Here is an 18049-nt window from a genome sequence, read left to right on the forward strand (position 1 = left end):
CACTGAGTAAGAAGAGCATATGTATGCAACATCAGAAAAAGTAGAGAAATTTCATACATACAGTATACATTATTCTTCAAGAGTAAGAGAGGGTAGTCCAGGGCTACTCTAATTAGGAGATATGTGTTGCTGGCAAAGGTACTCATGCATCATAATTCCCAATAAGTACTTACTATAACGGGAAAACTGCAGATTATTTATTTGTTTGTGTCAAACAATGAAGCACAGTTGCAGTGGTAGCAAGTGTGACTATGAAAGAATGAACAGGCTTGAAACAGGACATGAATAAAGGACACAATATGATTAAAGATGTCAAAAATAAAGTGACAAAAAATTAATGTTGTAGAGGAATACAACTCACTAGAATGAGCATCCCAAGTGCTCAATAAGATTCCACCCAAGTCTGTCCTAGGCAGAGGGACCTATTCTGTTATTTGGCTGACCTTTATTACCATCTATCAAGATTAATAGTCTTCCAGTGTGGGTCTGGATCTAATTACTTTTCCTTTGGAAGTTGACAGGTTCAAATGCAGAGAAATTCCAGTTATTTTACATTTACAGTATATTATAGTAATATGTACAGGGTACAATGATAACTCATGACAATTTGTGTATAAAACTGTCCTCGTCTAATTGTACCAAACCTTGCCTAAACTTGGGCTCTTCTGTTTGGTACCATTTTTCTATGCTGAACTCGGGGAAGAAAAATCCTATTTCTTTAGCAGCAGTTTCAGGGGCATCTGAAAAGGAGAGAATAATTATTTTTACTGAGTCATGTTACTGTAAAATTGATCTTCGTTCTAGCGTGAAAAGTAACACATTAGAAGAATGCGACTATAATTCCACAATATATGAATTACTGTTGTGAAACAGAAGACACTACTGCAGATCAACACCCTGAGTTCAACATCATTACAGGCCAAGTATAAACCATCCTATTTTACTTGTCTCTTGATCATATAATCTGGACTGTGACTCCACAAAATTAAAGTTATCCTCTGAAAAGGTGATGTGGCAGTGATTATGGAGAGTGTAAGTGAGCTACCCTTGTGGAAGAACAACCTGGCTTATCTACGATTATCTCTGCCTTCACAATGGACACACAAGTAAGCAGAGTTGTAATACCAACCATTTCATTCCATTTCCAATAATAAACTTCCACAAATATCATCCATTTGTTCATTTAGATTAAGCCAGCCTTGTGTTGGCTTGAGCTCTTACTCTAGGGCAGCCTGTAAATACACAAATATCACTTGAGTAGCTGTTACTTTTCATTTTTAGCTGGTATTAGTGAAAGAAATTTTACTTGTATTTGCAAACCATAACCTTGCCTGGGGAGATAGCAGTCCAACAGGCAGACCAAGGCAGCAGTAGATGATTGCACTACTTTCTGGCTTTTACTTTTTTTTGTCCATTCCCTTTGGTTGTACCCACATAGTTGTCTAACCTCTGTTTTTATTGTACAGTAAATTAGTAAAGTATTTTGAAAAAAATGTAAAAAGCTGTATTAGCATTTAACTTACCTGATCCATGAGTTGAATTACGAGTATCTGTCAGCCCATACAAACCCCTTATTGTATCTGGTGCTTCATATTTTGTCTTGAATACCTTTGTAGGGCCCATAAGTAATCTCCACCTCTTTATAGCATCTTCATGGGCAAGTATAAGGGCTCGAGTTGGACCACTATAAGAAAAAAAAATAAGAAACTGATAGAATAAAACCGATATTCAAAATGAGACAACTATATAACTGCTACTTATGGTTAGTGAGTCAGTTGAGACATCACACCAAATTCAGCTTATTTTATTTCGATTTTCTCCCACTGACATAACCAAAATGCATGATGGACCTTCCTAACTAACAATCCATGTTTTCTACAACATTTATTAAATTTTTACAAGAATACTGCAGCACAGAATTTTTAGTATTTGTCAAAATTATTAACAGCCAGTGTGATGAAAAGGTACCTTGTTGTGCCAATATACTCAAGGAACTATTTCTTAATCTTATATGACAAACTCAACTGGCACCAATATATAACCAGAGATGGCCAGTCATATATGAATACATGTGTCTCCTGTTAAAGTGTGACAACATATTTTCTAATAAAAGTATGATGAGACTTTGAAAAATATGTAAAACCTCCTGTTATAATTACGGAAATACATATCTACATGTAGCTGTGAATGTTTGAACCCTACTTGTAAAGTTCCAAATTAAATTAATATTCCTTTTTTTGTGCAATATCTGTTTTTGGACAGACATTATTTTTATATCAGGAGTGATACTACATTTTTGTAGTTGATCGTATAATGTTCATGAAGGGTAGAATGACAGAACTGCCAAAAGAAAAAGACCATCTGTATGGGAAAGAATTTGCATTATTTGTTCCAAACTGTCACCAACCTGACAGTCTATGGATGAAGAATCTGTCGAGAGGACTGAAAGCAAGAAGAATTAAAATTTTTTTATAACATCACAAATCTGGAAGACTACAAATATAACTTATTGTTATATTAGCAACAAGAATATTGATTTGTCATTCAACAAAAAACCACTAAAAAAATTTCTGTAGAACCAAAAACTGAACAAGAAAATCTTTAAAGAATTAATGATTCTGCAGCCAGGGCACTCAACTGAAAAGAAGAGGTCTTCCTGTGTTCTACCAATGACATCATCATCCTCTGAAAATGAAAGTAAAAAAGTAAATGTGCATCTGGTTCAGATCCAGGAGAAACCCTGTTTCAACTGAGTGATTTTAGTATGATGACGAAGTGAGAAATAGTGCACATATCAAATTACATCAGTGGTTCCTTGCCCTCACTCCAAGAGAGGTTACAGCTGCTAAAGCACATTACTACAAGGCCTGTTTCTGCAGCTACCCAAGAGTGCAAAATGTGAAATATTCTTGCATGTTGTATACTTAGAATCTCTGAACAACATTATCAAAACCTTATTGCACTGTTAAATAGTCTGGGATAACCACAGTACCCAAGAGTGCAAATTGTGAGATATTCTTGCATGTTGTATACTTAGAATTTTTGAATAACATTATCAGAGCATTATTGCGCTGTTAGACAGTCTGGAATTATAGAGGGATCAGAAATTTGTTTTTATTTAGCATTTCCCAACGTTTTGTGAGAGAGAGAGAGAGAGAGAGAGAGAGAGAGAGAGAGAGAGAGAGAATTGTCATTGTGGAGTGGTTGAGTGGTTCGGTTGTTGGAGTTGGTTTTACGGCTGTCTCTCTGTCTGTCGGTCTGTCGGGAGTTTTTCGGTTTTTGGGAAGTCTTGGGCAGTTGAGGTCCAACCTTGAAAGTGAACGGGGAGTTTGTCTGGCTTTTTGTTTTGGATACCGGTACCGATATTGATGGTGCATGTGTCTCTTTTTTTGTTCGTTGTTGGTGGAGGGTTTGTTTGAAATTTTGTTTCGTGGGTGTGTGCTGTGATTGGCGACCGTGGACCTTATCCATCTCCAGCAACCGAAGATCAGGTGAGTGTTGCGTGTTGTGTTGTTTGTGGGTGTGAATACCGCCACATAATATTTGGCGCCAAACGTGGGGCAGCTGGTATTGCAGCTGCAAGTGAGATTGGTGGCTGGTAGTGTGACTGAAGAGAAGGATGGAAGAGGAACTGGTAAGGTTGAGAGAGGAGAATACGTGGTTGAGGGGTGAGAATGAGAGATTGAGGAGTCAGTTGGAGGAGGTGGAGGGAATACTAAGAAGTGCAAAAGAAGAAATGAAAGGGGAGATGAAAGAGTCAGAAGAGAGAATGGAAGAGAGGATGGATAAAAAGTTGGAGGAATGATGAAAGGTGTGGAAGAAATGGTGAAAGGTATGTTCAAGGGTGTTTTTGGAGAAGGGGCTGTTGGAGGCAGGTTCTCTGGAACGTGTGAAGGGGCAAGAGAGAAAGAAAAGGAGGAAGAAGTGAATGGAAGCGTGAGTGATGAAAGTGATATGGGAATAGGAAGTAAGAAACGAGGGAATGAGAGGCAGGGTAAGGAAAAGGGAATGAAAAGCAAGGGAAGGAACAGAGGGAAAGTAAGGATAAGTCAGGGAAGAAAAAGGGAAGAAGGGAAAGGGAAAGGAAACTGGTAAGAAGGGAAAGGAAGTGGAAAGGCAGGAAAGAAGGGAGAGGGTGAAGGCAGTAGTGATAGTGAGGTGGATGGAGGTGAGTGGATAAAAGTGGATAAAAAGAGGGGGAAGAAGAGTGTAATGAGTAAGATGAATGTAAGTGCAGAAGTGGACTCTGTATTCGGAAGAGGGTATGAAAGGACAGAGCGAAAGTAGCGAAAGTGAGAGTGAAAGTGAGAAAGAAGTGAGAAAGGCTATGTATGTGAGGGAGGTACCCGTGTGAAAAGTATAATGAGTATGGAAGTAGGGATGTGCATGATTTCTTTAGGGAGTATGAAAGGTTTTGTCAGGATAAGTATGGGGAAAGTAAGAGAGTATGGGCACGAGAATTAGGAGAGTATTTGACTGGGTTTTACTTGACATGTATAGGGTTATTATGAGTGTGGGAGATGTTGAGTATGACAAGGTGAAAGCTAGATTAGTTGAGCAAGCGAGGCGTATGAAAGCGAGTGTTAAGTATAAGAGGAAGAATGAATTTGATGAGGCAAGAATGAAAGCTGGGGAAACCTTGTCACTGTATGCTTGTCGGCTGGAGACGTTGGCAAGGAAGAAGTTTGGGGATGATGGGATAGATGAATGTAAGGAGTTAGTACGGAAGTTGTTAGGGACAGTGCCAGATGGAGTTAGAGAATTTGTGAACTTGAAGCGGAAGGAGAAGAAAAGATGGACGAATGAAAGGTTGACTTGGGGAGAAATTTTGGAAATTGTAGAAGATTATGAGCTTGACAGGGTTATAAAAGAGAGCAGAAGTGTAAGTGTAAGGGCTGGGGTAGATGAGAGAGTACCAGAGTTCGGAAGCTTTAGGGATGCAGTGTTGAGGGGCCCAATGAGAATGGCCGATAGTGTAATAGATAGGAGTGTAAGAGCAAGTAATGTGGAGGTGCCAGGGAGGACGAATGATGGGTTTGTAAGGGAACAACGGGTTGGACGGGTTAGGGATAGTAGTGTACAAAGGGAAAGGTCGATGAGTGGAAGTCGAGCGAAGTGTTTTAGATGTGGAAAGGAAGGACATACAAAGTATGAGTGTAGGTGGGCTTTGGGAGCGTGTTTCGGTGTGGGCAACCGGGACATTTGGTAAGGGAGTGTACGAAAGATAGGGGTTAAATGCTACAGGTGCGGACAGGTGGGTCATATTGCTAATGGTTGTAGGGTACCAGTGAACGTAATATGTGGCAACTGTGGTAAGAATGGGCATTATGCGAGAATGTGTTCAGAACCGAGAGCGAAGTGTGACGAATGTGGAATGGAAGGGCATGTATCAAGTGTGTGTAGACGAAAGAGGGTGACTGTGACAGCGAATTCAGGAAACTGAGTGTGAAGGGGGTTCAAATGGGTGGATCCTCCAGGATGCAAGCGGTGCGTGTGATGCATGTACGTGAGGGGTTGTTGCATGAGGATCAGCAATTTGTTTTGATAGAGTATGGTAAAAACGTAAGAAAGTGAAGAACGTAAGTAAACTGAATGGTCGTAAGTTGTGTGATAGGGGTGTGAGTGCCAAAGTGGAAATGAGTGATAAAGCGTGTAATACGGATGAATGGGATGGTATGGATAGAACGTATAGCATATGCGGGTTTGATATAACTGAGTTGACTGAACGTGTAGGGGTTAGTGAACGGTTGGAGGTGAGCGAAAGTGTAAGAGTAAGAGAGCGTAGCAGTGATAGACGAGTGATTGAAAGCATGAATGAATCGTTGCAAGAATTGGAAAGGTCAATGAGCGAATGGGATGGGTTAGTTGAAGAATTGGGGAGGTATTTGGGAACGAGTTAGAGGGTATAGATGAGATTGTGGATGAAATTGAGAGTGGTAATAGTGAAGAAGATAGCGTGAATCTGAGAGAGAATGGAGGAGAAAATGTAAATCTGAATCTTGCTGGAAGAGAGAGCGAGTCTGAGAGAATGATTGCGTGCCCGCGAACGCGATCTAGAGGACCTGCTAGGGAGCATCCGTGGGTGTTATGTAAAGGCGATTTGAAAGAGGTGTGAAAGGTGTTGGTTGGGAAATGCTAAAAGGGGGGAGAAATATAGAGGGATCAGAAATTTGTTTTTATTTAGCATTTCCCAACGTTTTGTGAGAGAGAGAGAGAGAGAGAGAGAGAGAGAGAGAGAGAGAGAGTGTAATTGTCATTGTGAGTGGTTGAGTGGTTCGGTTGTTGGAGTTGGTTTTACGGCTGTCTCTCTGTCTGTCGGTCTGTCGGGAGTTTTTCGGTTTTTGGGGAAGTCTTGGGCAGTTGAGGTCCAACCTTGAAAGTGAACGGGGAGTTTGTCTGGCTTTTGTTTTGGATACCGGTACCGATATTGATGGTGCATGTGTCTCTTTTTTTTTTCGTTCGTTGTTGGTGGAGGGTTTGTTTGAAATTTTGTTTCGTGGGTGTGTGCTGTGATTGGCGACCGTGGACCTTATCCATCTCCAGCAACCGAAGATCAGGGTGAGTGTTGCGTGTTGTGTTGTTTGTGGGTGTGAATACCGCCACAGAATAACCATAGGTAATAGCCATAGTTAATTATGCACATACTTATGTTTACTGTGCAAACTCTTCATTGACGCAATTCAGCCTGGAATAACCATAGGTAATAGCCATAGTTAATTATGCACATACTCATGTTTACTGTGCATGCTCTTGATTGATGCAATTCAGGTTTAAAATAATTTTCTTGTATGGGGTAGTTCCATCAGTGCACCTCACTTGGTACACAGTCGTCATTACTAAAAGGTGTTGCATCATCCTGTTGGCACATACTTTACTGCCATTTTTGCATCCTATCTTCCATCTTGTTGTCAAATCTCTAATTACTACTACTTAGTGCAACTGCGAGGGCTTTCTCCCAGTTTCACTGAAGGATCCTTGTACTGTACTTCATCATATTTGTTTTTTGAATTACTCTATATCTTGTCTAACCACTCCAACTCTTTCTTTTTACTATCTAAAACATGGAATGCCTGAAAGTGCCCCAGTGCTTGGTTTTACATACAAGCCTATGTGATGATGATTTAAAATCCGTTACAGGTATAAATCATCAGAAAAGTTGTAAATTGGTCATAGTTAAAGTGATCTATAATTATGTATTTCATTTTACCTGAATTGCTCAGTAAAACTGTTTTTATGAGTCCAGGTCCCTTTATGAAGCATTAATTACATTGAACTTGTAGTATTTATACTGCCGTACCAACCTGTATATTGGGTGCTCCATTAATCTTCAGCTGAGTCTGGGATGTCCAGCATGCTGTTGTGAGATTCAGATACATACAGCTGTCAGAAAATGACAATAAAGCATTATGCCCTCATCATATAGTGTAACAATCATCTGATTGGCTCATGGGATATGCAACTTCATAATATCTCAGCTGCCCTTACCATTGTCTTTCAATTCCTTGGCCAGGTAGTGAAGAATATTTCATGAATGCAGTAATGTTACTTATGTGAGAGAGGTGAGTACCAGTTTAGTATGCCACAGTTATTGGTTGTTGTCTTTTGGGCAGGTATTATGGTGTAATGTCCTTGTGTATGTATTGAGGTGTAATGTGTCTAAGCAGAATTTTCTCAGGCTCCTGCATTGCTATCATGATAAGTTTGTATTGTTAGACAGTGAAGAATTTCATGCTTGTTAACTAGACTTGGCTAGTCTTGAAACTTTCCCCTTGTTTTTTTGTTTTGTGGTGTATTTATGGCCTGTAGTGATTTCTATACAAAAGTACTGATTACAGTAGCTATGTGTTTAATGTTTCTGGGACCAAGGCAACTAGGAAAACATATTCAAGGACTGCAACTCTTCAGCCAATTTGCCAGAGCCTTGTGCATGGTTTGTTCACATCAAGAGACTAGGCCACCGTCAGATGACATATAGTCATATCTTTTATCTTTAAGAGTCGGGAAGGGAGGAGATTAGACAAGATTGTGATTGTCACACTTTAAGGACTGACCCTTCAGGAGAGGAAAGAAGTCTTTGTATGGAAAAGCAATGGAAGTTCTACCCAGTCAGAATCAAAAGCCAATTGACACTGATGTTATACTAGGAGATACAGTCCAAGAGCATTCAAGATGCCAGACAGGGATGGACAGTGCCACTACACGCATTCCTTGTCATCACCCATTGAGGAAGAGATGTTAACCTAATTCCAGCAGAACCCCAATAGCCTGTTAATCCACAAGAATAAGGGCTCATGGGGAATGAGTTGCATGAAACTAAATGATCTTAGCCCTATACAATAAGACACTGACAAAGTTACTATCACTGGCATACAAGACCACAGCAGGGGTTTTCATAGACAGGATATTATTTTATTTGATGTCCCCAGAGTCATTTTGGATCATTAGCGAGTTAACCTCAAAGGTATGGGGCACTAACTGACGGAGTACTGATGCATTTTTCTTAAAAGGCACCCAAGCCTCTTAGTATCCTAACAGTGAAGAGTTGGTCATGCTACCAAGTTTTGATCCTATTAGAGTAAACCCTAAAGTTCCTCCAAATTACCATGCTTCTATACTGGAACATAAAAAATCCCCATACCTCTTAATATGAAAAATGTGAATGGTTTCTGTGCTGGCATCAAATCCATGAGAGCAGCTTCTTCTTGGCAGGACTATTCAGAAGCTGTTACTTTTCACCTACTTGCCTTTGGGTGTTAGGACAACATTGTTCTGCAGACCAGGTGACTCATCCCGTGCTAGGAGATCTTTAACCCTGGAGCAGCATTTTACTGTGACCCTTGGATTTCACCTATTGTTGAAGGGACTCCATTCATTTTGTGAACCCCTAGGAGTTAGACAATGAAACTCAACAGCTGTGATATCCACATTGTTATTCCTCAGTGTTGTTGAAACTGAGATTATGTCAATGGAGTTATTACCAGGTCCAGATGCCACAGAGCAAGTTGTTCAAGTGGAAAATAATTTTTATTGCAGTTTCAATATCATCTTGGTATTTCACGTTACCTAGAGGACCAACATATTCTTTCATCATCATGCTAGATCCTGTCTGTGAAGTCACCTGGTCATAAGATTGAGAAAAGGCTGTCTTTAACATTACCAACTAGCTGTATACACACACACATACAGTAGACAGGCAGCAGCCAATTAGCTTAGGTCAAAAATAAATAACCTACAAGAGTAAGTGGAAGGTACAGTAGTTGCACAAAAAAGTGCAAAATTTACTATTAAACCAATGAGCAATATAACATGTCAAAAATATGTAAGGGTATTTATTTTTCTAATTCTGTTTTATCAAAATCGACATGCTTAATTTTCCACTCAAAAAACCTTCAACTGTAACTCTTTGAGAAGGATGCCAGGTGAAAGCTTGATTCAGCATTCATTAAGTGTTTGTTTACGATTTTGGAAAGAATGTTTTCCTTCCTTGGTATTCTTTTACAGGCAATTACAGCAAATATGTTTGAGTGCCCACAACTGATTTGCACTTGTGACTTATGGCTACAATGATACATGAAGCACTTCACTGACAACCTTGACAAATCCTAATACATAATTATTAACTTCTCTTGACTCAAATTTCATTTCACTCTGAAAGTCTTACTGACATCCTGTTTATATGTCTTGCCTCTATTACTGTATCCTGGTTTCCATAACATTACTGGCAAACACATATGAACTGAAGCTCCATTATTGGTATGGTAAATTAAACAATGCAATTTTTCAATGATTTATAATAAAAAATAACCATTCCCCCCTAACCTGCAATAACATACAAATATATTTTAAACAAAAACCATGCAACCATGTTTTATGACATACAATTAGCAAGTGAAGCACTGAAAAAATGTACGTCAGTTTCACACTGCTACTTTCAAATTGCTCATTGTAATTAAAATAAATAAATAAAAATTCTACATAAAAAACTTAGTTAATTTTTAAGTATAAAAAGATTTAGCTTTAAAATCAGGACTCTTCATGTTTCTAACAATACCCTAACTAACAACATTCAAATTCTCCAGATCACATCGACGTACCTCATTTCAGTGTTCTCATTCTCACTACAGCTTCAAGCCATCCAGTAAAGCCTAAATAAACCTGTTATATATTGCTATCTTCAAAAAAACTTTTGTGCTGGCAACAAATTATGCAATTTCCAAAGAAAATACAAATACATATATAAAATTAAGCACAAATTCACTGGAGAAATTTGAAAAGAATCCTCAACCTAATTTTCATAAGCTTTAATATATCAAAATACTATACACTTATATTTTTGGTAGCAGATATTTGGACCATCTAAACTAAAACTACCATAAAATAACAAGAAATTTTACTCTAGCTTTGGCTATATACAAGAACTGTGGAAACAGCCATGTCACTTTAATCAACAGTAGCGGCAATACAGCAACTAGTATAATATCTGTATAGTTAAATTATAGTACCTAATTTATACAAAGAAATACAGTTCATCAGAAATTTTCCACAGTTAAACAGTTTCATCACCATAACACCCAAATTTTACAAACTTAGTTTCAAGTTTCCCACAGGAAAATATATTAAATCATGATCATGATAAGAACTCTATGCATTGAATTATTATCACAGTATTGGGCCTCTTAATATAAGAGTGAATGGGGTTTTGCACTTTTCATACACTTTCATTTAAACAAATTTATTGTCAGAGTACCAGACAAAATATAAATGTACTATAAGCAAGCTTGTAAATTTCCTAATAGTCACTAAACTCATTGAACTTCATTTACATTCATAAACCAAAATTTATTTTGCAAAGTATTCTCTATGAAGTTGTCACAACTTTTTGTAAGATTCTAAGAAGCATAAAAAAGAATTGCCGTATGTTTGAGGACCAGTATCTTTTTTTAGAGTATTTCAATCAAGTGTTTCCATGATTAGCTCCAATGACTAGTTTCGTAGAAGTAACAAAAGATGAACCTGAATAAAACATCAATGATTTCCAAAAGTACCACAAAGTACTATAATATATCTTTGACTAAGGTTTTAAACACTATAATGTCCACTCATACTTGGACTGTTTCAAAATAACATTCTACTCAAGTGAGGTCAATATACTCCACATCATTCAATAATCCATCAATAAAGGAAGAATCATGGATATCCAACAGAGTCCAGTCAAGTGGTACATCAGGGAATTCCCACTGAAGCCTACTTGAAGGATTTTTCCATAAAGGGTACACTGAACCCTCAGGTCGTAGGTCCTTCATCAGAATCAAACGAGTTGCTAATACTGTAAAAGACTGCAAAAAGACATAATTCATTTTACCTAAGATATTTTCTCTTTATAATCAAGTATTGTATATTCACAAGAATCATATTCTTCATAGAGTAAAGTAAAGGGCAAAACTAAGAAATAGTGCGTCTTAATGATTACCTCATGATTTTTGGTTGACTTCCAACACCTTAGAAGAGGCAGGCACTGACCACATGGGCTAAAGCGCCCTTTATTAGTACATGGGGCATGTTTCACACAGGTAGAATGTGGATCATCATCAAAGAGGGATTCTTTACAAGAAGACACTTGACAGACTCTGTTGGTATGTCTGAAACTATATTCCCTTTATAAGTATTGTATTAAATATTTGCAATCCAATATAATCTACACTAAGATGCCAATAATTTAGTGTGCTTGCCTTTGTCAAGATGAGAAGCAGGTTACATACAGTAAATACAGTGTTGCACTGCCTACTAATACAGTAAACTCTCAGATACACCATTCATATTGAACAGTATATTCCAAATAATGCTGGGTGGGCATTATTGGGATAATAGACACTTTGACGGAAGCAAAGATTCTTGGTTTGGCGCACTCTATGATAGCTTTGCTCAACAATGCAAACTTAGTGTGGAAGCACTTGGTTAGGAGCACTCTGTGAAAGTTATGCTCAACAATGCAAAGTTAGTGCGTAAGCACTTGGTTAGGAGCACTCTGTGATAGTTATGCTCAACAATGCAAACTTAGTGTGTAAACACTTGGTTAGGAGCACTCTGATAACTGATGTTCAACAACGCAAACTTAGGGTAACTCTTGGTTAGGAGCACTCTAAGATAAATAATGTTCAACAATACAACCTTAGTGCATACGAAGTCCAGTGCTGCATGCTCACAACTGCTTGTGCTAAATACAGTTCTGTAACATTACTGCATGGATGGATCTGGAGGCAGTTCAGTATGTATACTGACTTTATTATTGTGCACATACAAGAGATGATACCTTGTCAAATGTTTACAACAATCAGTACTGTAGCTTGTTACAGCAATGACTGTTTGCCATCTTATTGGAATGTTTGTCTAACAGAACCACTGTCCTGACTTTGGACATTTTGCTTGATGTATTATAGTGACTTTTGCAGTGTGAGAACACACTAGGCAATAGGAACATAGTATGCAATAGATAATGGAAAAGGTTAAGGGTACACTAACAACTAGGGGATGACCATAAGTGGTCAGTAGCTTACAGGTCATAAAGGCACAGTACATTTAGCTATTTCATTTATTCTGCTTTTTTTTTTATTTACTGCACAGTACTGAACTGTTTAATACTTTACAGTGTTCTATGCATAATTTGTTAATCAGTTGTATATGTTGATACTTCATCACTGTGGTCCAAAAGTAAGGGTATCATAATTACTGTCTCTTCTGAGACATTTTTGGTTGCTAATGTGCAATATTTTTAAGTGTTTAAAGTAAAAAATATGTATTTATACTACAGTGCAATACTGTTCATGGTCCTAAGGACCCTACAAATTTTGTTGACTTACTGTGTGTTTATATAGGGTAGATATTAAGTAAATTACAAGGAATGTGGTAAGCCACCACAAACTGGGGACTGAGCACATCCCAACACACCCTTTTCCAATTTATGCCATCTCTTTGCTTCTGTTAGGGTATATCTTGGAGGGCTTACTGCACTGGTTTGCTCACAAGCATACAACGCCCTAAAAGCATAAAACTTAAGCAGCAGTTTTTCTTATATAGAATGGAATATACTGTATTCCTATTTCACTGGAAAACTCAAGCAATGGTAAAATACAAAAATATTTAATGCAGGTAATTTCTCACCATAAAACAGGTCAACCATTATATTAACCATCAATCACCTGTTGTGACTGCGTTACTGTTAGAAGGTTCTATACTGCAGTATGGTTGACTATATTTTCACCATTATTAAAGAAGAGAAACAGTAAACTCTGACTGACAAGATATTAATTGACGATATGGTGGTATTTCATCTCAAGCTAGATCTATACCAAGAGAATGTTTAATAGTTTAAGTATGTTGATGATACTTCAGTACTCATTACTGACAAAACCTCTTGAGAGAATAACTTACTTGGATGAAATTTTCAGTGCATAAAAAGATACAATGCCAATATAATGCATAAAAAGATATAATGCCAATTATCCAATACATTAAAAATTAATAGAGAACTTGAAAGAATATGAAAGAAAGACGGGGAATTATAACCCTAATGCCATAGGCTTAACACTACAGTACACATTTACTACACTGGACAAATACATGGGCACTGGCAAAGAATATGGAGGAAATTTTGAGGTATAACTACAGAATGCTATGATTTATGGCTATGCATGCAGAGAGAACATATTTGAATTAGGAAATGTCAGAAAGATGTGTCCTGTGGCTGGAAAAGGCAGAGATCTCAAAGACTCAGTTTGGACATGTGATGAGAAGGCAAGAGAAGTTAGTAAGAGTTGAGAGTAAGAAAAGCAGATGATATGAAAGTACAGTAGTACAACAAAAATTTACAAGAATGCTCAGGAAATCATAGAACAAGAGGACAGATGAAGACCTAGACCTCACGAGAGTTCAGGCAGTAAGAGCACAGGATAGAAGAAATGGAGTGAATTCATTTCGCACCTAAGCCTACAGAGGGAAATGCAGATGTAAAAGCATTTATGAATACAATGATGAAGTACACTGTAAATAAATTCCAATTACACACAATTTACTGATAGAGTAATTGTTAAAAGGATAGGACTGAAAGAGCTGGAACAGATTAGGAGAATAATGATATACAGTGCAAAGGAAGAAGAACGAGCTACAGTGTGAGAATTATAGACAAGTAAGATTGATTGAGCATTGTCTGAAATACTGTAGTAGTGTACTTTTTAAGAAAAATAGTTAATATCAACAGTACTTGTCTGGATTTAGCTTTATGCCAATGAAAAGAAAAAGGTCATCTGTAAGACACAACTATATAGGAGAAACCATATGAAAGGGAAAAACTGTTTCACATATTTGTGACTCTTGAGGTGTCTATCACAGAGTGACAACACAAGGAATTAGTTGGGCATCATGAAAGCTGAGGGTGCTTGAAAGCCTCATTTAGCAAGTACATAAGGTCTAGAATGAGGAGGATTTCAGATGTGTCAGACATGAGAAAATTGTTGGTGACCATCCATGATCAGCACTGACTGCTTTGTCATTCATCATAATAAATACAGGAAGCTACAAAAAAGTGAAGAAAGGGAGGCCCTGAGAGCTTTTATATGGTCTGTATCTAGGAATACTATACATCAATTACAGAATAGCTTACCTTGCCATGAAAGTAACAAGCCTGTTATAGAAAAACTTCCCACAGTGTTCAGCATAAAACTTCTCTGTCTGATCTCTAAGTAATCTAACTTCCTTGTGCCTTACTACAAAGAACTCTTCTTCAATTATTTTTTGTTGTATGGCCTGTAAAAGAAAGTATAAATAAAGAATGAATTCCAGAGAAATAGTTCTGTCAAAGTAAAACAATATGCATGATGAAGGCTATAGTTCCCCAGTTATGTCTTCCACATCAAAATGTCTACAGGTACTATAGCAAGCTGGGTGACTGCCACAAAGTAAGTAAAACAAATGCACGGAAGAACTGATTATGTACTGTAGTATAAAAGGTAGTTGATTGCAGAATCGTTTATACCATCTTAAATGTTCACCATGATAGTATTGTAAAATTTACTGAAAGAATTTGTATCTCTTTAGTGATATTTCACATACAATGATCTAATAACACATTACATTAGACTTTCTCATGGGGTACATTTGATACCAACTGTACTATGTTACTTTAATGAAATATCAGTTGCGCCACCCAACTGTGTCAGGTACAGCATCTGGCTGTACAAAAATCTACAATAATATGAGATTATTAATTTGAAACGTAAAATATGAAAAACATGAAACAAAATGTTTATGAACTATAGGACTTAGTCTAGTATATTCCATATAACCAAAAAGTACTAACCTTGACTACATACGGGACTCTGGTAATGTCTGGTTTAAAAAGAGCCAGGGTAAGTTGCAGGGGACCTCTAACAGTCATTGTTCATTTCACGTTCCTGAAAGTGCAAATTATATAATTTTTACTACCTTCAACTAAAGATCGGTGCTAAAGTTAAATTATATCAAGAACCCTGTGACATGTAAATTAGTGACGTTAATTCCTTATTGTTTTGCTGTAATGAAACATTATTTGGTACAACTACAGTATGTCAAATTACTCCTGCCTACAGCAGGCTATAACAGTTATTCTCTGATCTTAAGATGATGCCAAGATCAGAGACAACATTCTTGCAGAAACTAGACCAAACCTAATTTTTGGCAAAAACTGTAAGCAGTAATATATCTTAGGATAGGCTAATTAAGTTTGTAGTTATAATCTTGGCGTGATATGCATGCTGTGCTGATTACAGTAAAAGATTTTTCCACAGAGAACACACAACCTTCCTCCGTTAGACTACACAAAGTTATGAAGCATTTATTCCTAATTTTAAAATACAGCAAAAAGAAACAGCCTACTATCCTAAGTGTATGCTCTGCTTGATATTAAAATGTGCACCATTTTTTTTTTACATTGCTGTACTTTGTTGAAGTTGCTTAGCCTGGATATGGAAAGTCAATTTGATTTGAGGACATTTTTGCTGACCACTCCTAGCACATGACCCTATGCCAATTCTCCATCATTTAGGCTGGATGTAATAATTTAATGAGCATAATAATATGGTCATTAACTGGTAATTTTTCGAAAGACTCCAGCTGGCCAGTTTTCATGAAAAACCATTTTGGGTTTTTCATGCAAAAATGGCTATGAAATGATAGGCCATTAAAAGTACCTAAAAATACCAACCTAACGTAACCTAGGGGTGTTTATTGGTTACAATTTTGCCGAGTTAGCTTTGGAGGGGGGTGGGGGGCCGGTATTGTCTTACCTTATGTCTTAATTTGATTATTTTTCTTTGTTATTAAAAATTTGTGAAGGTTATGTATTGATAAGAATTTTTTTATGAATTTTACCCAAAAAAATTTTATCAATGTGGGAGGTGGCTGGAGTCTTCCGAAAAATAACCAAAACTGACAGGTCATCCACTGGTCTGGTCCTCCAACCACACTCTGACACCCAGGCTACGTCAGGTTGAAACCAGCTGTGGCTAGTAGGCTATTAACTCACTCGCTGGCTGTAGGTTAGCCTATTGTACACAAGAAATCTTTAAAATAAAATACTGATAGGCTGGTGAGTCTACGTAACTTATTACCTCATATTCCTTATGGGAATAAAGACATTACCATCAACTGGCCCTTCCTTGATATTGAATTTCGTAAGTCTTACAAATACAAAATGCAACAGGGCACTGATGACCTGAATTTTGATTTGGCCAAGTGTCCACCCACTTGTTAATACGCACCTTAGGCAATCGCCTTTCGTAATTGTCAAAATATTAATTTTATCTTATGAATTGTTATGATGTTGTTTATAGTCGTAGTAGTAGTTGTACAGATTTACCTTTAAATCGGCTCGTTACAATCCTTCCTGTCACACCGAGTGTAATCGCGACTGAAGCTTATGTAACGGCACCTTCTTGATGCATTTTTGCACGTAATACGGTACTATAGTATTCCTTCAGATTAATTTTATTCCCATTAGATATACAAAATAATGCCTTTTCCAACGTCGTCGCACCATTTGTTTGTCAATTATTACCACGTATTCCACGTACTGCTTTCTTGAATCTTTGTTTAGGCAGGGAGAGACTCAAATTACAATTTACGTCTGTCAGAATGTGATTTTCCAAAAGAACTTTTAAGCCACAGTACCTTCTGTACATGTTTCTCAGAGGTTCGGCGCTTAAAGCTGTTTTATGGTACTTTAACTTTGCTGGTCCTCTGTTATATCATACGTGCGCTTTCAGATTTTGCCTAGGCATTTCAACGTAGAACAGCAAACAAAGCGAGGAGAGTCATTTCAGACTGAAAGCTTCTACCGCTGAACTCCCCGGAGTGGGTTAGTGCCAGCAGTGCACCTCACGGGATTCGCTGTAGGCATTACTAAAGGCTCTTTGCAGCAACCCCTCGGCCATTAGCCGCAACCCTCGGCCATTAGCCGCAACCCCTTTCATTCCTTTAATGTACTGCCATGCATATTATCTTTCTTCCGTCTTGCTATCCACCCTCTCCTAAAAATGATTTCAAAGTGCAACAGTGAGGTTTCCTCCTGTTACACCTTTCAAACCTACCTATTCTCAATTTCCTTTCCAGCGCTGAATGACCTCATATGTCCCAGTGCTTGGCCTTTGGCCTAAACTCTATATTCCATTCCATTCTAAGCTGAACCTCTTGATCTTTTACCGTTTTTAAAGCAGGTTTCTTATCTAGTTCCACTAACATTGCTTTTGTATTTGTTCATGCAATCTGAGATCCAGAAAGGTGGGTTGGTCAAAGACTATTTCTAACATTGCGGCTAAAGTCTTGAGAAATACGTAAAACGTCAAAAGTTATCACCATAAAATATAAAAATAAATCTGATTCATTGTTTGAATACTCTGACACTAAAGTCGGCCGTGACGTTGCAAACAATCACGGCATAATAAACTCTAAAGAATGTTAGCAACTCAAGATTGACTGGCTGTAAGTTATATGGCGGAAACAGCAGCTCAGACACATATAT

General features: G+C 37.6%; 1 protein-coding gene across 4 annotated transcripts; it reads right to left on the bottom strand.

The window, feature by feature from the left end:
- Nucleotides 1-544: 544 nt before the first annotated feature.
- LOC136828411 (nucleoside diphosphate kinase 6-like) lies at nucleotides 545-17070 on the bottom strand. 4 transcript variants are annotated; one of them, XM_067086447.1, is made up of 5 exons: nucleotides 16791-16934; nucleotides 15353-15446; nucleotides 14657-14799; nucleotides 1524-1684; nucleotides 545-740 (listed from the first exon to the last, which is right to left on the bottom strand). In XM_067086447.1, exons 2-5 carry the CDS (start codon nucleotides 15428-15430, stop codon nucleotides 598-600), a joined length of 525 nt encoding a protein of 174 aa, XP_066942548.1. In that variant the 5' UTR covers nucleotides 15431-15446; nucleotides 16791-16934; the 3' UTR covers nucleotides 545-597. The 4 variants fall into 4 exon arrangements, with proteins under 4 accessions (XP_066942548.1, XP_066942546.1, XP_066942545.1 ...); XM_067086445.1 differs by lacking the exons at nucleotides 545-740; nucleotides 1524-1684 and adding exons at nucleotides 9776-11336; nucleotides 11471-11645 and having other exon boundaries at nucleotides 16889-17070; XM_067086444.1 differs by lacking the exons at nucleotides 545-740; nucleotides 1524-1684 and adding exons at nucleotides 9776-11336; nucleotides 11471-11645.
- Nucleotides 17071-18049: the final 979 nt, after the last annotated feature.

Source organism: Macrobrachium rosenbergii, chromosome 42 (genome assembly GCF_040412425.1).
Source record: "Macrobrachium rosenbergii isolate ZJJX-2024 chromosome 42, ASM4041242v1, whole genome shotgun sequence".
Taxonomy (NCBI): Eukaryota; Metazoa; Arthropoda; class Malacostraca; order Decapoda; family Palaemonidae; genus Macrobrachium; species Macrobrachium rosenbergii.

Excerpts from the sequence above, each read along its gene's own strand:
- LOC136828411 (XM_067086445.1), bottom strand. The coding sequence starts at position 15,430 with ATGACTGTTAGAGGTCCCCTGCAACTTACCCTGGCTCTTTTTAAACCA. Across the intron at positions 14,800-15,352 it reads GAGTCCCGTATGTAGTCAAG|GCCATACAACAAAAAATAAT; the intron begins GTTAGTACTTTT and ends TTTCTTTTACAG. Across the intron at positions 11,646-14,656 it reads CTTGTTACTTTCATGGCAAG|TTTCAGACATACCAACAGAG; the intron begins GTAAGCTATTCT and ends AAGGGAATATAG.